The sequence below is a fragment of the Canis aureus genome, chromosome 19 (assembly GCF_053574225.1).
Source record: "Canis aureus isolate CA01 chromosome 19, VMU_Caureus_v.1.0, whole genome shotgun sequence".
NCBI lineage: Eukaryota > Metazoa > Chordata > Mammalia > Carnivora > Canidae > Canis > Canis aureus.
The window spans coordinates 50,359,994-50,383,756 of NC_135629.1; the positions used below are offsets into that span (position 1 = coordinate 50,359,994).

At 50.9% G+C, this 23,763-nt stretch overlaps 1 protein-coding gene across 22 annotated transcripts in view; it reads right to left on the reverse strand.

The window, feature by feature from the left end:
- Window positions 1-23,763, reverse strand: part of NFIX (nuclear factor I X) — a 99,464-nt gene that overhangs the window by 46,042 nt on the left and 29,659 nt on the right. The window contains exons 3-5 of one of the 22 annotated variants that reach the window (XR_013358100.1): window positions 20,195-20,384; window positions 19,519-19,745; window positions 19,289-19,419 (exon numbers count right to left, since the gene is read on the reverse strand). The exons of 18 other annotated variants lie outside the window; for them this stretch is intronic. Coding sequence is in view for 1 of the 4 variants with exons in the window: in XM_077859738.1 (XP_077715864.1) it covers window positions 20,242-20,384 (143 nt within the window). In the remaining 3 variants the exon portion in view is untranslated. Of the gene's footprint in view, window positions 1-19,288; window positions 19,420-19,518; window positions 19,891-20,194; window positions 20,385-23,763 lie in introns of those variants that run through there. 3 more of the 22 variants (XR_013358099.1, XR_013358098.1, XM_077859738.1) reach the window with 3 other exon arrangements.

The window sequence follows — 23,763 nt, forward strand, 5'->3', positions numbered from 1 at the left end:
ATGAGAGGAGAGAACAACCCCTCTGTCCTTAGAGGAGGAGCGAGGAACAGTAAAAAACTAGGTCACATATGACTTGCTGTTCACCTGTTTGGGCTAAAGGAGACTGAGTTCCCTCAGAATCACCTGTGGAGCTCCTGGACTCCTGTCCTCTATACTTCCTTTAATTGCTCCCAGGAGGCCATGGAGAAGCAAACATGAGGACACTGACACCCTGGGGCCCAGAAGGTGATGGGAGGCACACTGCAGGAGTATATTCGTTTGTGCATCAGCAGGGGCACCCAGGTGGCTCACCCACAGATCTGCGACAGGCAGGAAAAGTGCATACACTGCCTTAATGTTCATCTAATCTGTGTGTTACGTTTGTTAAGCACCTATTACCTGCCAAACGCCCATGAATACAGAACCAAAGAAGCTGCCCTGGGCAATTTCCCTGCAGCTGGAAACTGGGTGCATAATGGATACAATGCAGGGCCTCCCAATGAAGGAGGGCTCAGCTCTGGGCTTGAGAAGTGGTAGGAGAAGGCTTCATGAGGGGAGTGTGAAAGATAAAGGTGTTTGGACAAAGGGGGAAAGACAACAGTAGATGGAGAGAAACAGGAGAAGCCCAGACGCAGAGAACCCCAGGCACAGCAAACTGAAGGCCTGCAGAGAGCTCCGTCTTCTGGAACACAGAGCCAGGGGGTGTGAGGGGAGATGTTTAGCAGAATGGAATGGAATGATTAGCAGAGGCTAGACTGCTAATCTAAGAAGGAGGCATCTCTGGCAGACAGCATGACCAGCTGCCCATTGGAAGGTGGTCACAAAACTACAGGAGAGTGATTCCCCTCCTCGGTATACATTAAAGAGAATCAAAAACATATGTCCACGTAAACTACTTGTATACACATGTTCACAGCAGCACTGTTCACAATCGCCCCAAAGTGGAAACAACCCAAATGTCCATCAACAGAAGAATGGATTAAAAAGATGTGGTACATCCACAGTGGAATATTATTTTGCCAGAAAAAGGAATGGAGTCCTGATCCAAGCTGCAACATAGATGAGCTGCAACGACAGGATGTTAGTGAAAGCCAGGCACAAAAGGCCATACAATGTATGATCCCCTTGATAGGAAATGTCCAGAACAGGTAAATCCATAGAGACAGCAAGCAGACAGTGGTTGCCAGGGGCTGAGAGGAAGGAGGAGTTGGGACAAATTGCTAATGGGTATGAGGTTTTGGCAGGTGTGATAGAATTGTCACAGAACCAGACAGAAGTGATGGCTGCACAGCACTGTGAAGGCACTAAATGCCACTGAATCGTACACCTTATTTTTAAGTAACCTCTGCATCCAACATAAGGCTTGAACTCACAACCCCTGAGATCAAGACTGACTGGGACATCAGGTGCCCCTGAATCATATACTTTAAATTAGTGACTTTTATTATGTGAATTATATCCCAATAAAAAACAAATCTGGAAGAGAATGAGAAGAAGCTGCATTTGGAAAGTAACAATGGTGGTGAAAATGCAGAGATGCTTCAGAGCCACCATAGAGCCACATTAATTCGGTTGCACAGACTCACACAGCTCAGGTAGCTGGTGACAACCTGAACGGAGACAGGCATGGAATGGATAGAAAAAAGAGGAACGGGGAGTGTCATGAGGTCACTATGGATACTGTATCAACTGGCTGTTGGCCCAGGAGCTGGAAAGAAGAGTTTGGAGAAATCAGTTCTGAGATGAGCCAGGGGGATCAGCGTGCGGGGCAGATGTGTGTGGAGGGGACAGACCCTGGGTTGCCGCTCCCTACTGCGTGGCCTCCAGCAGGGTTCTTCTGTCCATGGGGCTTCTGGGCATAACTGAGGATTACAACAGTGCCTAGTTCATGGGACTGTCTGTGGGCTTCAGTGAGATGGGGCTCAGTGACACTGACAGCATCACCAATTATAGGAAGAAAAGAGGAGAGTGGGCATGCCCTGGGGAAACTAACCCTTACAAGGCAGATGGAGCCAGAGAACCTGGGCAAGGTACCTGAAAAGAAAGGAGCCTGCATGCCGCAGGGCAGAAGGAGGCTAGTCTACCATGGGTCCAGAGACAGACCAGACCACAGGCAATTGTAGGTGGAAAGCCAGGCCTGGAAGAACAGGCCAAGTGACAAGTTCTTAGGTCCTTGACCGAGGCACGTAGGATGTGTGGGAAGCAAGGCTCTCATCCCCAGAGCCTCCTGATCCCATGCTTCCACCCTCCTTGCCTGGAGCAACAGCCCTGCCCATGGTGCTGGGCCCTGGAGCTCAACACATGGCACCACTCAATGGTTTCTGGCACTGAAGAGGAATTTATTTCCTGGACGAAGCAGCCAAAATCGTTCTGCACCTTTGTTGGCGAGCATGGTGCAGTCGGAGCCGACATTTTCTAACGGGGCCGGGGAAGAGCAACTCAAAATGGATTCAGGGAGGGTGTCAGCTGAGAAGCAGCTGAAAGAAAGAAAGTATTCCCTGGTCTGGAAGGCTGGTGGCGGGAAAACGGATGTGGCTGAGTTGGTGAAGTCAAGTCACCAGGGTTTCTAGTGAGTTTGCTGTTCGTCAAGCCACCTGAAGTTTAAAAGGGGCCAATCTAAGACAACAAGAAGTCTTACTTTAAAAAAAAATAACAGACAAGGGGGACTGCTGCCTCAGTCCATAGAGCATGTGACTATCCGTCTCAGGACTATGAGTTTGAGCCTCATGCTAGGGCTGGAGGTTACTTTTCAAAAAAATCAATTGATTAATTTAAAAAACAAACAAATAAAACATAGTGGCTTTGCAGACCTAAGACACAGCCTCATGTCCAGGGAAATACGGGCTTCCACTTATGGTGGAAGACTAACACTGTTCCCAACAATTTAAGGTGACCAACTGATGCTAAGCAGGAGGAATAGTTCCCTCCATGACACATCTCAGTCACAGATCCTTGGATTTACAGGCCCACTGTCCCATCCCAAGCCTCTGAACACCCAGCCTACAACCAGGGCGGCACACAGCAGCTTCTCTCCTGACATTCTCCTTGGCCCTTAAACACTTTGGGTTTGGGACCTCTCCTAATCAGGGCTTGTGATTTAGGCCAAGACAATGTCCCAGAAGGAAGAGAACCAGGACCCCCAAAAGCCATCCCTCTCCTCTCTCATCCTCCTTCCCTTCCCTTTCTCTCTGCTCCTGACATTCACACGCACAGAGACGTGCACAGACACAAAAAGACGCTCTAGTGCACAGGGATCCATGTAGAATTAATGCCTCACAGCCTATTTACAGACATTTTACCAAACAAAACATCAACTCCCAATGTTTGACAGGAAGCCCCTCCCCTCTTGTCAGGAGTGATCCTTCCTAAAGGGGGTTCCCAGAGATGAGCAGCAAAAACCCCAGGAAGGGGAGAGGGAAGAAAAGGAGCGATTACAAGACGGGAGAAGGTAAAATTATAAGGTTGGAGCTGTCAAGGCAAAAAAACGGGGGGGGGGGGAGGCAAAGTGACTCCACTATTAGGGACTCGGTGTGAAACACAGAATTCACAACAGCTGAAAATCTCAGTGCTTTGTCTGCGGAATAACAGAGACTTGGTGGCCTGAGGGCCAAGAGGGCATCAGAAGCCACTCTGCACACAGCTTGGCCCTGCTCACAAGCAGTGCACATACCCTAAGACAGAGGACTGAGTAGTGCCCACACCTGCCTCCCTAGTCCCGCAGGCCACTTCCTACTGCATCTCCTATTCGACCATCTGATCCCCCCTCCCAAGGAGCACCTTGGAGAGGACCAAAGTTGGAAGAGAAAAGTGGAAACAAAAGTGGAAAGGGGGCAGCAGTGCCCAGGAGTGAATGGTGGAAGAAAGCTCCCTGTGCCCATCCAGAAAGGAGCAAACTTGGCTTTACTGGTAAGTCCTCTGCCCTGCTCTGCTCTGTGCCTCAGAGCAGCACCCGGGCCAGATGTGCATTCTGGAGAAGCCGGGGTGTGGCTGGTGTCCCTGCAAGATGGGAGCAGGAGGGTGCAAGCCCTCCCCATGCCTGCACACCCTCTTCCCAACCTTTCCCACCCAGAGAGGCCTGTGAGGCTCCAACTGAGGGAGAAGATCTGAGCCCCTCATTCCCAAGTGCTTTGGTGGGCAATGAGGACACAGGGGGACAGTGAGAAAGGGCAAATGCCCCAATCCAGGTCCAGCTCTTTTTGCCAGAAAAGGGAGGGGAATGGACAGGAATATTCACAGCCTGTGGTCCCCCAACATCTCCCAGGGGTCAACAACACTGCAATTGTTGGCCTGGGATGTTGGCTCTCTCCCACCCCCACCCAGGGACAGACTTGCTGAGGTCTCCAATCGTAGCACCAGGGAGTCCTGTCTGACTTTTTCCGGTCTGACTTGCCCATTGCCATCCCTTTCCTCTGCTATGTTCAGGGTTTCCCACCCTGACACTTCTGACATTGGGGCAGGATCATTCTCTGTTGTAGGAGGCTGTACCGTTCATTGTAGGACAGCTAGCAGCATCCCTGGCCTCAGCCCACTAGATGCCAGTAGTGACACTCCCCCTAGTAGTGACGACCAAAAATGTCTCCAGATATTGCCAGAAGTCCCCTGGGGATAGAAACACACACACACACACACACACACACACACACACACACACACCCTACTGAGAACCTCTGTGCTATATAATCACCTGTATCCTCTTCTAGGAGCATGTCATACACAGCTCTGGGCTAGCACAGACCAGGTGCTTCTGTGTGTCCATACTAATCAGTGGGGGGCTGGTGGCTGTGGAGCCCCTTCAGAAGAAGAACCACTGCCCCATCCTGACAAGTGCCGCCATGTCTCCTCCATTCTATGCCTACAAAAGCCTGTGCCTTCTGCATGGGGCCCCTGAGGTCAGGGTTCCTGGGGGCCCTTCCCAGCCCTCCCCATCCTCAGCCCTGCTGACCTCCTGTGTCATGCCAGAACCTGCAGTGGGAACCTAGTCTGCCTGCGCCCCCGCCCAGCCTGCTCAGCCCCCGGGAAGGGCTGTTGTCCCTGTGCCATATCAAAACATGGGGCTTTTAATAGCAGCTTCCTGTGGGGCTGGACTCCCCCCCACCCCTTGCCTCTCACTCAGCCCTGCTCCTGACGGTGGAGCCATAGCGCCCTGTAATTACAGCAATTGTAATCTCTTTTACTAACAGGTAGATTAATAGCGAGGCAGGTTCACAAAGAGCCCTAGAAAGGAGCTGCTCAGCTGCTGAGCAGGCAAGGAAGGGTCTGACACTATGTGGCAAATGCACACACCGCCTATGCAGACACTTGTTCAGGGGTCTAAGGGGCTCGGGGCCTGGAGTTTGCTGGTGGTGCCCCTGGGTGACCTGGGTACTCACTGGATGATGGTGGGGAGCAGGTAACTGCACTCTCCTTGGGCTTCTGTATCCTCATGGGAGCAACAACAGTTCAAACCTCATGACCCTCAAACTTTCCCCTTATGTCCCCAGGGTGTGATTTGCACTGACATTTACACACACACTCCAACCCACGCTCATACACAGACACCCACCTCCTGACACTCAGACACGCACGCACAGACACTCACAGGGTAACACATGCTGAACACTTGCAGAGGAAGAGAACGGACTAAGTTTCATAAACACACATCCCACCCACGATGGCACGGCCATGGGCCCTGGAGGCATGGGATGCCTGGCACTACCACACCACAGCTGCTGCTGCAAGAAGAAGAGGGAAGAAAGACTTCTGTGGACAGCCTCTCCTTGTCCACAACTCTCTCCACTGCTGCACGTCACAGGCCCCTGCTGGGCCTCAGGGGTCAGGAGGTGTCTTCTACCTCACAATGGCAGAGGACAGTCAGGTTCTGGGCAAGATGGACCACTGAGCAGAAGAGGTGGGGGACGAGAGTTGCCAGAGGTCTGAGATACTGTAGCCTCAATGAGCCAAAGAGATGTAGAAAGTGACACAAGGCCTAGGTTCAAGGTGAATGAACATACGTGTGTGCACATGGAGATGCAGCGGCATGTGGCAGGAATCACTGGGGACAGAGCCTGAGGAGAGCACGCTCACACATGCATGCCTCTAGAGACTTGTGGGAGGAGACAGTCCCAGCTCTGGGGCATGGCACAAGGGGCTATGTGTCCCAGCCTGTGTGGCCCTGGGGGATGCCATCTGTGGGGCACAGGATGGTGTATGTGTGCAAGTGAAGATAGAGTCCACAGCCCAGAGTGAGGGACCCACCCTCTCTTAGCCTCCCCTCCAGTCACAGGAGGAATGCATCTCCCCAGGCAGGCCCAGGGTCCTGGCAGCAGACGGCGGGCCTGACCTCAGCAGTCAGCAGTAGCTGCTTCCTCAGGAGCTCTCAAGGCACTTGCTGGTGGCCGCCATGGCTTGCACCTCAGCAGTGGTGCTGGGGGGCTGCTGCCATTCAGATGCTATGTCCAGCACCTGCTCACTGCCAAGCAGCCCTGGCGCTCCCTTGCCAGTTCCTGGCCCAAGGGAATTGACACTGCCATGCCAAGGCCCTGCGGGGACCCCCCACACACACACCCGCCTGCCAGCGGTGCTAACACAGAGATGTCCAAGATTAGCTCTTACAGAAGATGATAGCATGTGTCCTTTTGGGACAAGTGAGCTGATGCAACAGACATACATCTATGACAGGGATGGAAGGGTGGGCTCATTAAAAGCGCGTCCTGAGAGTGCCATGCTGGCCCAGTTGGTAGGGCATGCGACTTTTGATCTTGGGGTTGTGAGTTCCAGCCCCGTGCTGCAGGACAGACTGTACTTAAAAATTTTTTTAAAGGGCATCCTGATGTAATGTAATATGTACATGATGTGTGCGTGATGTATAAATGATCGTAGTGTCTGTCTGGGGCTCTGGGTAGCATGAACGGGGTATAGCTGAGGATGTGGACAAAGAAACCCTAATGCATTATCTGCAGGAGCCAGATTTCCAGATAGTAATTAATTTAACAATCCATGTGAAGCATCTTTAGAAGAGTCTGTACCCTTTGCCTGGTGATTCAACTGCTACGAAGTCTTGTCTGAAGTCCATACACATAGCTACAGAGCTGGGTGCATTAGGATGTCTCTCCTAGCAGAGTGCACGATGTAAAGGCTTCTTCACAGATGAGGGATTACATCAACTCTGGCATGCTGACTGAAGTCTCACGCAGCCATTTAAAAGGCATGTTTGTATTTTTTTTAAGTTTTATTTATTTAAGTAATCTCTACATCCCACGTGGGGCTTGAGCTCATGCCCCCAGGATCAAGAGTCTCACGCTCTTCCGACTGGGCCTGCCAGCCACCCCTGTATTTTTTTTTTTTAAATAAGCACCTATTACATTGATAATAGAAGGCAATTTTATTCGCCTGTTTATTTATTTAGAGAGCGAGGGCAGAGGGAGAGAGAGGCCCAGCACACAGCTGGGGGGGGGCTCGAGTCTTGACCTTGAGATCACGACTGAGCCCAAATCAGGAGTCATTTACCTGACAGGGCCACCCAGGAGCCCCACAGAAGGTAATTTCTCATTTCCAAAATGAAAAAGAGATAGCAATCATTAGAAATGTTGACAATTAGGGGAAATGCAGCTAAGAAAAGATGCTAAATCACCAAAAATTTGTTTTCAAAAAATTGTGACTTGGTAGAATATACGGTGCTGTTAAAATTTTAAGTGTTTGCATCATAAACCAATTTTCAAAAATTGAATGTGTGCATGAATAGGTACAAAAATGCAACAAAAGGTGGTTTTTAAGTCATAGAACGGTGATGATTTTTATTGACTGCCCCCCACCCCCCAGGCTTTGTGCTTATTTGGTGTTTTTTTTTTGTTTTGTTTTATTTATTTTATTTTATTTATTTTTTGTGTTTTTTTGCTTGTTTTTTTATTATTTGGTGTTTTTATGATGAATGTACACTAGTCTTATAATCAGAAAAATACCTTTTTTAAAACAGTGGACAGATGGGCGTCCATACCCATCACCCCACATTGTAGGAGAACATTATGAGGCAATGGGAAACCACAGTCCTGGGGTCTGTCAGTGTTCACATGGAACTTTCACACTCAAGTAGACTCTAGGCCAAACGACACAGGGCAAGAAGGAGGGTGATGCCCCCAAACCCCTGTCACGCTGCAGCACGCCACCCTCCCACAAGCCACACTTCTGAGACTGGTCACTGGGGTCACTCTTTTACGGACACGGGGTGACTTCAGAAAGGAAAGTGGTCTCCAAGAAATTAACAGGCAGGCATGTGGGGCTGGAAGAAAGAGGTTTAGGGCCAGGGAGGAAGTGGCTGGCTGGAGGACCTTGAAGTGAAGAGGGGAGAGGTGGGAATCGCCTCCAAAAGAAATGGGACCAACTGTAAGGTTTGAGGTAAGCAGAGGGGAGGCAGCGGGCAGAACAGACTTTGGGATCAGCTCAGCAAAGGGACCGTGTGTGTGCCAGTGTGTGAGAAACACACTGTTCACATTCCTTTTTTTTTTTTTTTAAGATTTATTTATTTATTCATTCAGAGAGAGCAAAGAGAGAGGCAGAGACACAGGCAGAGGGAGAAGCAGGCTCCATGCAGGAAGCCCGACGTGGGACTCGATCCCCGGTCTCCAGGATCACACCCCAGGCTGCAGGCGGCACTAAACCACTGCGCCACCGGGGCTGCCCTAATTTAATAATTTATTGTTAAGAACCAAATCCAGCCTCCAGAGCTGGGTGCAAATGTACCAGCTGGGAGACGGGGGCCATCTTAGACCGGGGAGACCAGGGCCAGAGGGGTCTCTAGGAAAAGAGGGCTGGACAAGCCAGCCATGAGTCAGCATCCACACAAGGGGCCTGGAGGCCAGGGCTTCTGAGGAAAGAAGAGGAGGGCAATGGAGAGCCTCTGAGGCAAAGGCAAGCAATCCTGATGCCCAGTGCTCCATGCACAATGCTTGATGCTCAGGGCTCTGGGTAGCATGAACGGGGTACAGCTGAGGATGTGGACAGAAAAACCCTAACATCCTCCCAGCCCATGCTGCTGGGCATCTTCTAGGTTAGCAGGGTGGAGAGGATCAGACACGGGAAGAGATTCTGTCACGGGTGAGCTCAGCAGCCCCACAGGCTGCCTTTGTAGAGGACATGAGCTCCGGGGACCATGTGCTTGCTGTAAGGCCAGAAGGGGGGCACCCCTTCCATCTTGCAGGGCCAGCCGAGACAAGAGGGAAGGCCTGAGAGTGGGGACAGGCTGAACAAAGGGCCAAGGGAGGGAGGGGACCAGAAAGAGGGCTGCTCTTTCCCTATCTTCCTGACACCTCAACTGCCAGAAAGCAGAAAAAAAATATTATGAGTAACCAATTCCCTTTCAACATATTAACCCCCAGATTCTCACTTGCCTGCCACATTCTTTCCAGCCCTCCGGAAACTTCTACTATTCTTCATCTGTCAGAATTCTCCCCTCATGATGTCTCAGCACACCAGCCACTCTCTCCTGCCTTCACTCCCTTCCTTCATCACCCCCTTTTCTGATTTTTTTATGCCATTCCGTGCCTTTGTATCATCTTAAGGATGGGCCACAGGCCACTTCCATCTGAAGATAATTCAATACTCAAAATGAGTTTGGGGTTGTACAAAGCTATACACTGGGCAAGAGACATATGTAAAGGCAGATAAAACACAGTCCTAGGTCCACAATTCCAGAAGCAGAAAAACCTACAAAATTAAGTGCAAAGTGTCACAGGGAAACAAAATTACCTAGCCACCAGCCAAGCCTGGGTTGAACTTGCATTCAAGTGGGGCCTCGCCCCGCTGACTGTTCACTTCTGCCGCAGACTCTCCAGAGGTGCCTATCTCCTAATGAGACACATAAAGGCAGGACTTGCCACCGTGGGATCATCTAGCCTCTCCCAGAGAGGGTGTGCCAAAGAGGCCAACACATGCCTCTGCCCACAGTCCACAAACCAGCAAGTGGGGCTCTGGCACACCAGGGGCATCCCTGCAGCCAGAGTGCTTTGTTGGAGAGGAACACAATTCAAGAGACCTTGCCAAGCCAGGCTGGCATCTGAGTAATTATATTAATGAATCTCTGAGTTACAAAATCTAATATTAAATGGTGGTTCAGGACCATCATCCTCAGTTACTGACCCACGTGGCCAAACCCTCCTGGGCAGCAGCATGGCTTAAACAGACCGTGTGTGTGTGTGCGCGCGCATGGTGTTTAATTTAAAAGAAATGCTTGTATTTGAAACTGTGCCCAGAGATCTGTGTGCCGGGCCCACTTTATAAACCACAATACCATAAATAAGTGAGAGAAATCTGGCCCATCCTCAGGGCAGGGGCCTCTCGTTTGGCCATATTCTCGGGCTGGCAATACCCTGAGGATTACTACTCTATGGAGCAGTGGCCTTTGTGTCTGAAGCCAGCACTGCTCCCCACAGAGTTCCCCTTGGCGCAGCAGGCAGGGCCTTGCTTGCAGACTTGTGGGCCCAGCCTCCCCAGTCCGTGCTCATTAGCTATCTCTATCCCAAGTCCAAACTCAAAAGTTGAGCTCAACACACAGAAGGGGCAGCCTGCAGCCCAGCTGATCCTCCTATTCTGGCCAACTACCCAGTGCAGACCAGGCCAACGAACCACCATATTGGCCGTCTGTGGGCCCCCTCCAGGAAGAAACAATGACCCAATTGGCCACACTACGCATGTGGTCAGGGCCAGAGGGCACCAAGTAAACTATAGGCAGGTAGTAAACTAAACAGGCACTAAACACAGGTGAGAAAGAAAGTGCTAGACTCTCATGATTACATTTCATGTACACATGCAAAATGTAATCTGCTACAAATGACATCAGGTAAACCAGATTTTTGTGAACTCCACATGCCAGAATAAGATGGAGCTCCTTCATCTGTTCCATTTGTAAAGTCTCTTTGAGTAGCAGAGTCCTGCCCTAGTTGCTGGGTCTGGGAGTGGGCTTTTGGGGAAACAAGTTCTCGCCCTGGAAATGGTACACCTGGGGACCCCCTTGGGCCAGCAGCTAGTGGCAGCTCAGGTCTACCTGGGAAGTGTTTGCCTGAAAGGTGAGGGAAGTAGGCAGGTTTTGCTTCTTGGAAACTCTTTGGTAGGCAATAAGGGATTGCTGTTTAATGATTTCTCCATTATTATTATTATTATTATTATTATTATTATTATTATTATTTAATAACAGGCAAAAGAGGGGCAGCCTAAGTGGCTCAGCAGTTTAGTCCCACCTTCAGCCCAGGGCCTGATCCTGGAGACCCGGGATCGAGTCCGTCGGGCTCCCTGCATGAAACCTGCTTCTCCCTCTGCCTGTGCCTCTTCCTCTCTCTCTCTCTCCCTCTCTCCCTCTCTCTCTCTCTGTCTCTCATTAATAAATAAATAAAATCTTAAAAAAAAAATAACAGGGATCCCTGGGTGGTGCAGCGGTTTGGCGCCTGCCTTTGGCCCAGGGCGCGATCCTGGAGACCGGGATCGAATCCCACGTCAGGCTCCCGGTGCATGGAGCCTGCTTCTCCCTCTGCCTATGTCTCTGCCTCTCTCTCTCTATCATAAATAAATAAATAAATAAATAAATAAATAAATAAATAAATAAATAAATAACAGGCAAAAGATTCACACCAGCACCATGCTTCCTAGCAGGGGTTACACTCAGCACTGTCTTAGCTGCAAAAGCCTCTGAGCTTTGATGGGGAGGTGGCCTCTGAGAAGCCCCATGATTCCCTAGAAAAGGTCTCCCAGCCCCAGAACCCTACACATTACCAAGAAAAGCACAGGAAATAGAGCTGCAAGAAATGCAGAAAGGGATGGGGGGGGCGGGGCAGCCGGTGGTGGCCTCTTTGCTAGCAGAAGCAAGGGCCATCTTGAGGAGAGACACAGAAGCTCTGCTTACCCCTGCCCCCTGGCAGAGCCTCTCAGCCTCACCACCTAGTGATGTTTGGAGCCAGATGATTCCTTGTTGAGGGACTATCCTGTGCACTGGCCTTGACTCACTAGAGGACAACAGCATCTTCCCCTGGTTGTGACAACCGAAAGTGTCTATGGACATTGCCAAGTGTTCCCTGGAGGGCAAAGTCCCCCCTCGTGGAAAACCACTGTTCTAGGGTGACCAACCATCCTGATGTTTGAGGGACAGAGGGATTTCCTGGGACAAAGGACTTCCAGTGCTGAAACTAGAAAACTACTGGTCATATTGTGACAAGTTGGTCACCCACCCTTCCTTCTTCCCAACTAACCTCAATTCCACCTCCTGCCAACAACCCGATTTCTTCCTCTACCCTCAGAAAAGCGAAGAGTAGCTCTTCACCATCCAATATAAAACTATGTCTCATACACTGAAATGGATGACATCCCACCCCATAGCTTCTTCTGGGGCCAAAATATTATCCTGTCTCCTGTGTCTTCCCAGGCGCCATCTCCCAGTGCCATGACTTCCACAAGGCTTTCTGAGACGAGCTCCAAATTGCTCACATATTTCTTATATTACTAAGGCCAAATTGGCCTAAAACCTCTGGTAGGGGAAACAGTCCCGCCCTGGGGAGGACATGACTGGGGTGCAGAGTTCTGGTTTGCCCATGTTCAGCTCCCCTTCAAGTGGCACCAGAGCTATGAGGAGGGTCCACCTGGGGGAGGGAAAAATGGAGAGAGGCCGTGTGGCTCCCTCATTCTCCCTAATGGGCAGCTGAGTCTCGTACAACCTGCTACACACAAGGAGGGGCTCTGAGACCCTCTAAAGAAGAGATGAAAGAAAATGGAGCTTCCTGCCTTGCCACTGGTTGAACACCTAAGGGTAAAGGGCCTGTCTCACCCCTGCAGCCCTCTGCCCAGGGGACCCCACCCTGCTCAGCCCCAGGCACAGTACCCCCGCCCAGCTTTCTATCCATTTGCCTCCTCCCTTTAAAGGCCTCTCTTTGCTTGGTCCCCCAGGGAGCATTCTTATTACTATGGAAACAATGATGTCATGTGGCCGGGTGGGGCTGCAGGTCCCTCCCACCACCTCCTAACTAGGTACCATGTCTGCCTACGTCACCACTCGGAAATTTATAGCCCAGTGCTGGGTATTTATAAGGTGGCTCTGGTGTGACCACAGATTCAGTGCAGGGCTGGCAGCTATTTATAGCCAGAGAATATACACTTATTACACACACACACACACATACACACATCCCGTATTCTGGGCCACGTGTTATATAACTGCCATTATGCAATAACACCCATTATATAATAATTATGCGCTAATGGGGATATAATCTGCAGGCATAATAAGGACACAGTCCTCAAAGGCTACACTCAGTCAGCCTCCTGCAGGCCGCCTCCAGGGATCTCCTGATCTCTCTGCACACTCCGCCCAGTCCAGAAGAGTCACCAGGTGTCACCCTACTCCCGGTTGTCATCTGCAGCTTCCCCTTCACCAGCTGACCCAACCGCAAAGCTCTCTCTAGATTCCTTCTCCCAGTCTTGTCCCTGCCCCTGGCCTAGAGAGAACACTCTTCTCTCTGCCATATCTTTAAGTCTGACACAAAGAATTATGAGGGAATAAATCCCAGAAGGCTGAGGGACACCTCACCCCCCATTTTTTAAAAAAAGATTTTATTTATATATTTGAGAGAGAGTGAGAGACCACGTGCAGGGGTGGGGGGAGCAGAGGGAGAGAGAAAGAAGCAGACTCCCAACTGAGCAGAGCAGAGAGCCCTATAGTAGTGGGCTAGATCCCCGGACTCCTGGAACATGACCTGAGAGGAAGGCAGCTGCTTAACCTACTGAACCACCCAGGCACCCCACCCCCCATTTTAAGAAAGGGAAAAAAGCAGCAGCAGCTGTGGACCCTAGAAGGAGCCTATAAGGTCTAGAAAAGGCTCTAGGCTAGTTGATGAAGAGTCTACCCCACGCAGAGGATCACTCTGGCCTCCAGGAAAGAGCTGTGAAGCTGGCTCCAGAAAGGAGAGGCTAGGCCAAGCAGGGCACAGCCAAGCAGGCCACTTCTCAGCGGCCCCTCCTTCCCTCAGGGCCCCTGTCACACCTCCAATGCCATGGTGGCTGAGCCTTTGGTGGGAAGGGGCGATGTCTCAGCATGGGCTGGGGCTCAGGTCCTGACTTCCACCATCCAGGTGACATGGCCAATAGAAATGCCCCTCAGCAGGATGCTGGCTGCTCAGACACTAATGCACATTCTGCTGGTCACCCTGCTCCAGGAAGTAGGGTGGGGGGGAGAGGACAGAGACATCAGCTCTACATGTGGTGTGATAGGGACACGGGTGAAATGGGAAAAGTCAAGACCACAGTGGCACTCCCTGGACCTGGTTCAATTAGCCCAAGCACACCATCTGCTCTTAAAATAGATATCTCCATATTTAAAAGTTATTTGATCTAAGAATCGAAAAAAATTAGAAGAACCTACACAGATCAGGGAAGTGAGTTTCTGTCTGCTGCACGAGGGTTGTTTGGGAAGCTTATCTGTCTCTTCCAATTCTCTATTGTTTGAATTTTTTAGAAATTGTGTTTTATAGTGTGTTTAAATAGTGTGTTTCACTACTGTAATAAAAAAAATCAAATACAGCATTTAAAAAGAGTAGTGCTGAGGCTCAGGTGACACTTCTGGTCTCTGCATCCCATGCTGCAGAAACAAATGTCTGCTGCTCTTCAGGGTCTGGGATGGGCCTGATAGACTCACTAGCTTGCCACATAGGCCTGGGTCAGCTGAATAGCAGATCCCCTATTCTAGTCCCCAGATCAGCAGCCCCAGCACATAGAGACCATGATGCAAGATATCAGGAGGGACATTCAGTAGAAGACTCTTAGATGGGCTTATGATTCCCGTGAAGCAAAGGACACCCCAGATGGCTTCAGCCCAGGGTCCTGCTGTCCAGAGAGGAAAAATGGCATAAGATATGCAGGGGAGCAGCCAGGGCTCAGAGGTTCTGTGGCCATGTGACTGAGAGGAGAGGCAAGAGGGAAATGTGGGCAATGTTCTGTTGGAATCCCCCTATTTCTTTCAGGTCAGAGACTCTCAGCTGGGGCAATTCTCTCCCCCATGGAAATGTCTGGAGATATTTTGGCTGTCACACCTGGTGTGTGGTGTTGCAACTGACATCTAGCAGGTTGAGGCCAGAGATGTTAACCACCCCACAATGCATAGGACAGTCTCCACAAAACAGAATCGTCTGGCCTGAAAGCCAACAGTGCCGTGGTAGGAAAGTTCTGCTCTACAGGAGTTGTTATCAGTGGTTAAGAGGTTATGTCCCTGTCTTACTAGTCTAGTCACAGAAACAGGAAAATCTCTAGCATGGGCTAGCCTATCCCTACAACTCCACCCATCCACATATTGGGAGAGTTTTTAATGTACACAGACCCAAAGTTTTCAAATTTTAAGAAAGAGGTAAGGGTGAGAGTTTATGTGAAGGAGCATAAAAGATAATGTAGATAAGATTATTGCAAAACTTCCAGCAATCATCTGGTTAATTAGGATAATTACATTCATTTTTATTTCAAACATCCATTCCAAGCAGACTCCCAGGAAAAGGGCGTGACAGAGCAAGGATCAGGGATCCCAAGATCCAGCGGAGCTGCCTGGCCCCAGGCCTGGACTTCCTGCCCACTCTACCTGCCCTTCCCCACACTACAGGGAGGGGTGCCAAGAAGCCAAGCTGGCCACCACAGGGTGGAGACATCCAGCAGACCCAACCCGTATCACGCTGCCTCTCAGGTCAGAGGCAGGGGGCCAGCTGGTAGGGAGGCCAGTGTCAAGGACAGGCCAGGTGCCCGATCACTGTCTCCACCCCACGTGCTCAGCAGCTGGGGGAGCCCTTGAGCTGAGCCACAGGCTAGGCTCCAGACCCATGTCTTAGCTCCTAGAGAGCAACGGAGACCATGGGGACCCACACAGCTTTCTCCTCTGAGACTCTGCCAAGGCCAGCAATCCCCACGAAGTTCAAGGAGCAGCAAGGCCCACAGGTGGAAGCATTCAGTGACCAGGATCCTGGGGTCCTTCTGCCGGAAACTCATCGCGTTGACCTGAGTGCCTTGACATCTCTGTACTCGGGTTCCCGTCTCTGTACGGCCCAGGGATAATAATACCTGCCCTGCCTATATCATTCAACCATTGTGAGGAGGGAATCGGTTTCTGGCAGCTGAAAAGGCTCAGCCAGCTGACAAAAACGAGCTAATTCCTCACTGTCTTTCAAGATGTGGTTCAAACAGGTCATCTTCCAGGAAGACTCCCAGGCCCCCGGGTCTGATTCACTGATCCCTCTACTGCGCACGGAGTCTGCTGTGTGTCACCTGAGCACAAACACATTCAGCCGGGAGCACAGATTTAAAACTAGGATCAGTGTAAGAATTTTGATGGTTAACACACCGACAGGACTCGGCATGGTGCCTTAGCCACAACTGGGCCTTTGATGGAAAAAAATGGAATTAAAGCAGGGGGGTGGAGAGCAGAGGTGTGCTGCTTCCTCCATCAGACAGGAAACAAGAAGTTGTGGGGAGCCGGAACAAATGGGTGCCCCTTAAGTTACTGGGTGTCCCCCCCAAATAACAGCAAACAGTGGCCCTGACCTGGGGCAGTAGCATGCCAGGTCATCATTAAGACATCAAAAGTGAGGACAAGAGCCAGAACACCCCTTCATACACACACCAATAGACAAGCCATGGTGGCTGGTGGGGGGGACAAGTCACTTGGGAGATAAGCCCACAAAGAGCAACCCCAAAATATTTTTTAATCCCCAGAGGGCCAGAGAATCAGCAGATATCCATACGGACAAAGTAAAAAACACAGGCACCCAGGCGGTGAGGCCCAGTCCAGCCAAACCTCCCTGCCGCAGCCCCTCCGCCTGCTGGGACCCTCTTCTGATGCCAGCAACCCCTCGGCTCAAACATGCTTAAAATGGCGACGGCGGCCTGTGGGGCCGGCGTTTGTCGTGCTGTTTTCCACGGTGCCCTTGGTGCCAAGAAAAACCTATCATCAGAAATGCCATCAGCTATATTTATCTATCTCTCAGCCCCCCAGCCTCCTCCTCCCGTCTGCCAGCCAGGCCCTGCGGAGCCCCCTCACCCAGTGGGCACACTTCCCCGTTGCTGACGCCTGTGACCACCTGCCCAAGCCCCGCTCTCCTGCGTTCCCTTCCTGAGCAGTGGCAGTCAGGCCTCCACACAGGCACAACACCCGATGGGCTGTGCCCCTTCTTACTGCATGCTTGGACGCACCTACATGTGCTTAATGTATGCCCTCCGACCGGCATCAGTCTGGATACCTCCAGTCCCAAACCGCTGGCAAAGGCAGCCCTCTATCTCCTTTCAGCCTCAGCTCCCTGTCCTCAAAGTCCTCCAGGAGCTATGGGCCGTGTCCTCTGGGAGGGGCACCCCCGCTGTAGTGTCTCACAAACCAGCCATCATGGAGAGACAAGTGGTATGGGGGGGGGTGAGAGAGCAAGCCTGGGAGGACAGGGGCTTGTCCCAGGCCTGGAGGCAACAGGACACCAGGCTACCCCTCTACCTCATACTCTGATGGAGAGTGGGGTGTCTCAGCCTGTATTTGAAGACACTTAGAATTTCTGAGGAATGTGCACACTAGAAGGATCCCCACTCCCTTCTCATCCAACGAAGAGGGAACATTGGCAGAACCTGGGGTACTGAAGGGAAATGGGCGAAGTCAAGGTTCAAGACTGCTCAAATCCTACAGCTGTGCCGACGTCTCTACTAGGGACTTACAGGACCAACAGGGCTAACACGGGAATGTCCTTTGGTGCCAGGCATATCGGACCTTTTCCTACCCAAGCAGCGGGCTCTAACCTGACCCTTCCCACCCTGGGGCCTAGCACTGAATGTCTAAAGGTGAACCGATGACCATATCCCAAATCCTCACACTTCCCCCTTTTGCTTGGCGGGGCCGCCCCCACTTCCCGCATCAGTGCTCTCCCCAGAAGACCGCCCATCACCTTCAAACCCCCAACTCAGGAAGGAGTTCCAGGGAACCGACCCGTCTGAGAATGAAGCAACCCAAATAAAAATTTTAAAACCCAGAAGCTCTTTCTCTCCAGCCCCCTCCCCCTCCACTGGCAAATGAAAACAAACAAGAAATCAAAGAGGCCTTTTGTGCGAGCACCGCGCTGACACGGCTGGGGCCTTTGAAAGGACTTCTGAATCGGACACTGAAGGATAAAATAACTGAAGCGTGGCAGCTCCTGAGACAGGGTTGGGGGGTGGGACCGATGGGGCAAAGAGAGAAAGGGGTGGGAAGGGAGACACCCTCTTCCTTGGGCAGAAAAGGGGATGCTCAGCTGTGCCCTCTCTGCACAGCTGCTGCAGGACACCAGAGCAGAGGGGGACCATGGCACAGCCCTCCACCCCTCTGGCCCACCCCTCCCCAGTGCCCCAGGTCTCTGCAACACTAGGAAGTGGTAGAGAAGGGCCCTGCCTCCCTCTTCATAGCCCCTGGTGAAGCCCTAGCGGGTCTTCCCTCCCCTCCAGCATGGATCACTGCACATTCATGCCTATGGGACAGTGCCTTCTAGAAGTCATCATGAGGCCTTCACCCAAACCCTGCCAGCTGCATGAAGGAGTCTCTCATTCTTAGAAGAGCCTCACTCACAGTAGGTTCACCAAGTGCGTATTTCATGAATAAAGGAAATTTGACCATCCTGTGGCAGTGCCAAAAAGTAAACTGAATCCTCAGGAAGTCCTTCTGCATGTCTGAAGCCCAGACCTCATGCTGCAGGGTGGCCCCCTTTCCTGTGGGTGGGTGGTGGAGCACAGCTGATCACCATGCTCAGGCATCCAGGTCCCCTCCAGCTTATTCACAGCCCTCACTCTACTGGTTCAAGCTTAGATGAGGTGATTCTTTTTTCCCTTGAGCTATAGCTTCCAGTTCAGAGTGAGTACTCCACCAAGACCCCCTCTGCGTCACAGCCAGTGCAGACCACTGACCGGTTGAGCAGACAGCTATGGACAAAGGGGACAGCAGCAGATGGCCAGGGGAGTTCTAAAATGAGACAAGTCAAAGGACTGGTCTGGACACTTCTGATGTCTTTGGGGTCACATCCCCTCTTGAGGCTAGCCTGAGCTCCCATCACCCTTCCATTCCACCAAACAAGGCATCCCATGTCACATTAACAGAGCACAGGTGGCTTGGGTCAGCTTTTCAGGTGTACAACCTGAACAGTCATACACGACCCACGCTTGATTTTAATGCTCTCACTGTTGTCACATGGCAGTCCCTAATCATTCTGAACTAGGAGCCCATGCTTTAATTTTGCATGGGGCCCCGCAAATTACGTAGGTGGAAGGCCCTGCAAATCCCGTAGCTACCATGGGATCTGATCGCGCCTGGAGTTTCTGTGTTCCATACCAAATGCTCCAGTTTAAGAGGGCCTCCAGGGAGTGGTGACCAAAATGGCAAGGGCTCGAGGAGCTGCATCCAGTGCGGGAGGCGGGAGGGACTGGCAACGTTTGGCCTGGAGAAAGGACAGCTTCCTGGGGAGAAGGGTGGAAAGGAACCATGAGAGTAGGCTTCAGCATCTAAGAGGCTGCCATGTTACAGAAAACTTAGCTCTCACCTGCACAATCCCTTACCAGAAATAAAACTGGCAGGTGAAGGTGATAGGGAGGCAGCCTTGGGCTCATGAAGGCCTCACAGCAGTGAGTGCGGCAGCTGTGAGCCACCGCTTGCCCGCTCTGTGCCCATATCTGTACATGTTAGCTGCTTTCATCCCTTTAACCGTTCTCTGGGTTGGACGAACAGAAGAATTGTACGACCGAAGTTGACCTTTGCACGACACCAACGTCTCCTCCAGGATGTTCTAAAGGGGACCTTACATTGGGTTAAAAGATGATCCGTAGATACTTGCTAATCTTATGAATCTGGTTCCTGGGCCCTGCAGTCTCCGCCAGCCCTGGTACCAGATGGTGCTGCCTCAAAGACGCGGACCGGTGGCATTTCTGGGCCTTGAAAAAAAAGGCTAGGGATGAGGTGGCCCAGGGGCCACACTGGGGGTTACTTCCCCAAGAGCACAGCTGGTGTTCCTACAGCCCCTCCCATGTACTGGCACCAGAGCCACCAGACAGGCTGAGTGTCCAGCGAAGGCTTAGGGGTATTGCTGGCATTGGCTGCATCTTGGCAGGGCTAACGATGCCCTCTACCACCAGGGAAGGACCCAGATGAGGAATCCTCCCTCAGACCTGAAAACCAGTGCTCACGGCAAAGCCCTGAGCTCTGAAGCACAGAGCATAAACCAGGGGACTCTTATACCTGAGACGGGTGACTGTGGACTTGAAAAACTTCACTTAGACAAATCCTTAGGTGCTAATCCATTTCTGTGACAGGTAAGGTCCAGTCGTCCCAGGACTTGGGAGGTGAGGAAGGAGGCAGAGTCTCCTTTCAGGGCACTGCACTGAACAATGCAGGGGAGCACGGCCTGCAGAGTCCAGACGGAGAAACCCTACAGGACAAATGACCCAGGTCTTTCAATAGCAACAACCCATAAACTGCCAGAAAAGAAACCAAGATGGAGGAGGAGAACCACCTAGAGATTATGAGTCTTGAAAGCCGTAGTGACCCATTGCAATGCATGCACCTGATTTTTTTTTTTTAAAGCTCTATGCCAAACACGGAACTTGGACTCACGACCCCGAGATCAAGAGTTGCATGCTCTACCGACTGAGCCAGTAAGACGTCCCTGTATGTACCCAATTCTGATTCTGATCCTGACCCAGACAAACAAACAAAATTAGAAGATGATTAGGGAAATGTGAACACTGACTGACTGGACTATACTAAAGAAACTGTGGATTATTTTTAGGTGTGACAGTGATACCACGGTTACGTTCTTCACAACTTTTTTTTTTAAGATTTTATTTATTTATTCATGAGAGACACACAGAGAGAGAGAGGCAGAGATGCAGGCAGAGGGAGAAGCAGGCTCCATGCAGAAAGCCCAACGCAGGACTTGATCCTAGGACTCCGATATCAAGCCCTGAGCCGAAGGCAGACGCTCAACCGCTGAGCCACCCAGGTGTCCCTCAACTCCTTATCTTTAGAGATGTGCAGAGATAGATCTACAGATGAAAAGCCTGGATTTTCTTCTAAACAACAGTGTGGGTGGGCAGTGGGGGTATGGATGAGTCCAGACTGGCCACAAGTTGGCAACTATTGGCACTGGTAGTGGGGGCTGTTCCTTCTACGCATGAATTTCTCCACAATGCAAAAGTGAAGATAGAGGAAAGAACCACCATCCACATATCTGGACTTCATGCGCCTCCACTACGGGCCTGTCAGACGAAGCTGACAAGGAGAAGCTGCCATTTCCATTCAGTAAAGCATTTTATTACTCAGATTTTTTTTTTAAAGTAATCTCTCCACCCAGTGTGAGGCTCGAACTCACAACCGGAGATCAAGAGTCACATGCTCCACCAACAGAGCCAGCCAGGTGCCCAATATTTTTCTATTTCCAGGAGTTGAAGCCTAGGTTAGGGCAGATTTGAAGATACCAGTTCACCTTCAGGGCCCCATGGAAGCTTTGGAAATAGTCTAGCAGCACTTCCAGACCAGCTCAGCCATCCATCCCCACACAAACAGAGGCCTCCTGGACCCAAACTCCCGTCTGTCTCCGACCACTAAACTCTGGGCAACCTTTTTGGATGAAAGGACACCACCCAGATGCACCTCTCCTCCCCATGGCAGTGCTCTCTGACCCTGCTCTGCCTCAACCTCCCCTCCTAAATGGGACAGACACATGATAAGAGTCCTTTCCCAGCAGGAAGGTTAACCCTCATGGGGGCCATAACATACTTTGGGTGGTCTTTTGTACCCCACACACTGGGAGTGGAGCTCCTGACATCACACACATATCCTTTATTCTCTCTCCAACCATGACTCCTCCTGAAGCTTCATGCAGGGCAAAACAAGAGCACACAAGGGCCCCAGGTGCTTTGGAGGTAAAGTAGTGCCCTCATGCTTACCAACATGTCAAATTCACTTGTCATCGAACCTAGCACCACCGCTCAGCCCAGACTGGGTCCTCTGGCGCAGTTTTAAGGGAAGAAAAGTACTTCTTTTGGAATCCACAGCAACTCTTGTCTGAGCCCTTGCCACCCTAGCCCCCACTCCCAGGTTACAGTAGGAAGAAGGAGGAAGTGGCACCCTGCTGGGGATGTCCGAGGGCAGATACTGTCAGATCCATGCTGTTTGGGGAATTAGCTAGGAAAGGACATTTTCTAGCAAACTGGGGTGGCTTGGGGAGAAAGCTGTGCCTGCTTCTCAAATTCTTGAGACCACCTATCCCAGGCCCATTGGTAGCCCATGCTGCAACAACTCACCCCCACTCCTGCAGTAAGGCAGGTTTGAATTAGAGCAATTCCAGCAAGAAATCCTACCTTTGTTGAAACTATCTGGAGTCCAGGGAGCCAGAGTATAGATGAATTATTTTAAAATGTCCTCAGTTCTCCACTCAGCTTTTGTCAAGGAACTGGACCTCAGCCGGGACAGAAATGTCTGCGGCCACATTCGATGGGCCATGAATTTGCTCATATTCCTGGGCAAATGATCTCATTATAGCTGGGGGGCGGGCAGGGATGCCTCCCTTCTCCAGACACCTGCCTGGTTAGTCCAGGAGCCAGAAGGTTGGCCAGAAACGGTCTCCTTCATCACACACACTTCATCCTACCTCAGCCCCATGCTGGCACCAGTCAAGAATTTGGCCCAAAATAAAAGAGGCCCGGAAAACAGCCTGGCTATAGGAATCTAGCTAGAGAACAGGGTAGGAGGACGCCAGAGAAAGGTGAGTATTGATTTCCATCTTAGAAGCCCTAGTTCTGAAATGAGAAGGTATAGAATCCTTGCAGAAGATCTATCTGACAGACACAAACTCAAGCCTCCAAGCTACCCCCAAGCTACCTCCAGCACCACCAGGCACACACCCTCCCCAGTCTGACTTGCTGTGTAGACAGGGAATGAGAGAATAACTCTTAAATTTTTTCTTTAGTCTCATTTCCAGAAAGCAAAAGGATGAACAGAGGAAGAAGACTGGTAGCTAACTGATCATTCTTCATGAGGGGTCATGATAGTCACACAGGGCCAGGTACAGCCCTAGAAAGATCCCTGGAAGGAGCAACGGCTCTAGGGGTGGGGATGGGGGGTTGTCTGCTGCCTCCATTCGACCACCAAAGCCACCTCTCAGAATGAGAGAGAATGTAAGTAAGGAGAAAGTCCTCAAACACCACCTTTTCCTCCCTAGAGTTGTCCAACATCTAAACCCTCAGCTAACCTGAGTTGAGGTTACCTTCCTGACGCAGTGCTAAAAGCACCCCAAAATTTCATCTCTGGGTTAAGTCATACTGCTCCTCCCAACTTCCCAAACAGGCAAGCGAGTGACCACAGCAGAAAAGTGAGTTGCTTTTCTTTTTTATGAATGAACAGGAAGGAAGACACACACACACTTGTGGGAAAGAACATTCACTAGAGTTGAAGTTAAGCCACATTGTTACATTTGCATAAAGAGAGAAAGAAGGGAAACAAGGGGGGAAAAAATACCGGAATGGTGGAAAGGAAAAACACACACAGACACACACACACACACACACACAGAAAAAGGTTTGGTAGCCCTCTCATTACAAGTTGGTTGGGCATAATGTAAACACACTTCTGCCTTGCTTAATCACAGAGTGCCGCCCGTTTAGGTTTCAAAGGCGGCAGTAAATTGGGCGTAGCTGAGTGGAGGCTAAAAATTAACCAGCCATCTCTGTTTCAATTTGTAAGAAAACAAAAGCGGAAAGAAATTATAAAAAGGGAAAGGGGGAGTCGGTGAAAGGAACAGAGGAAGA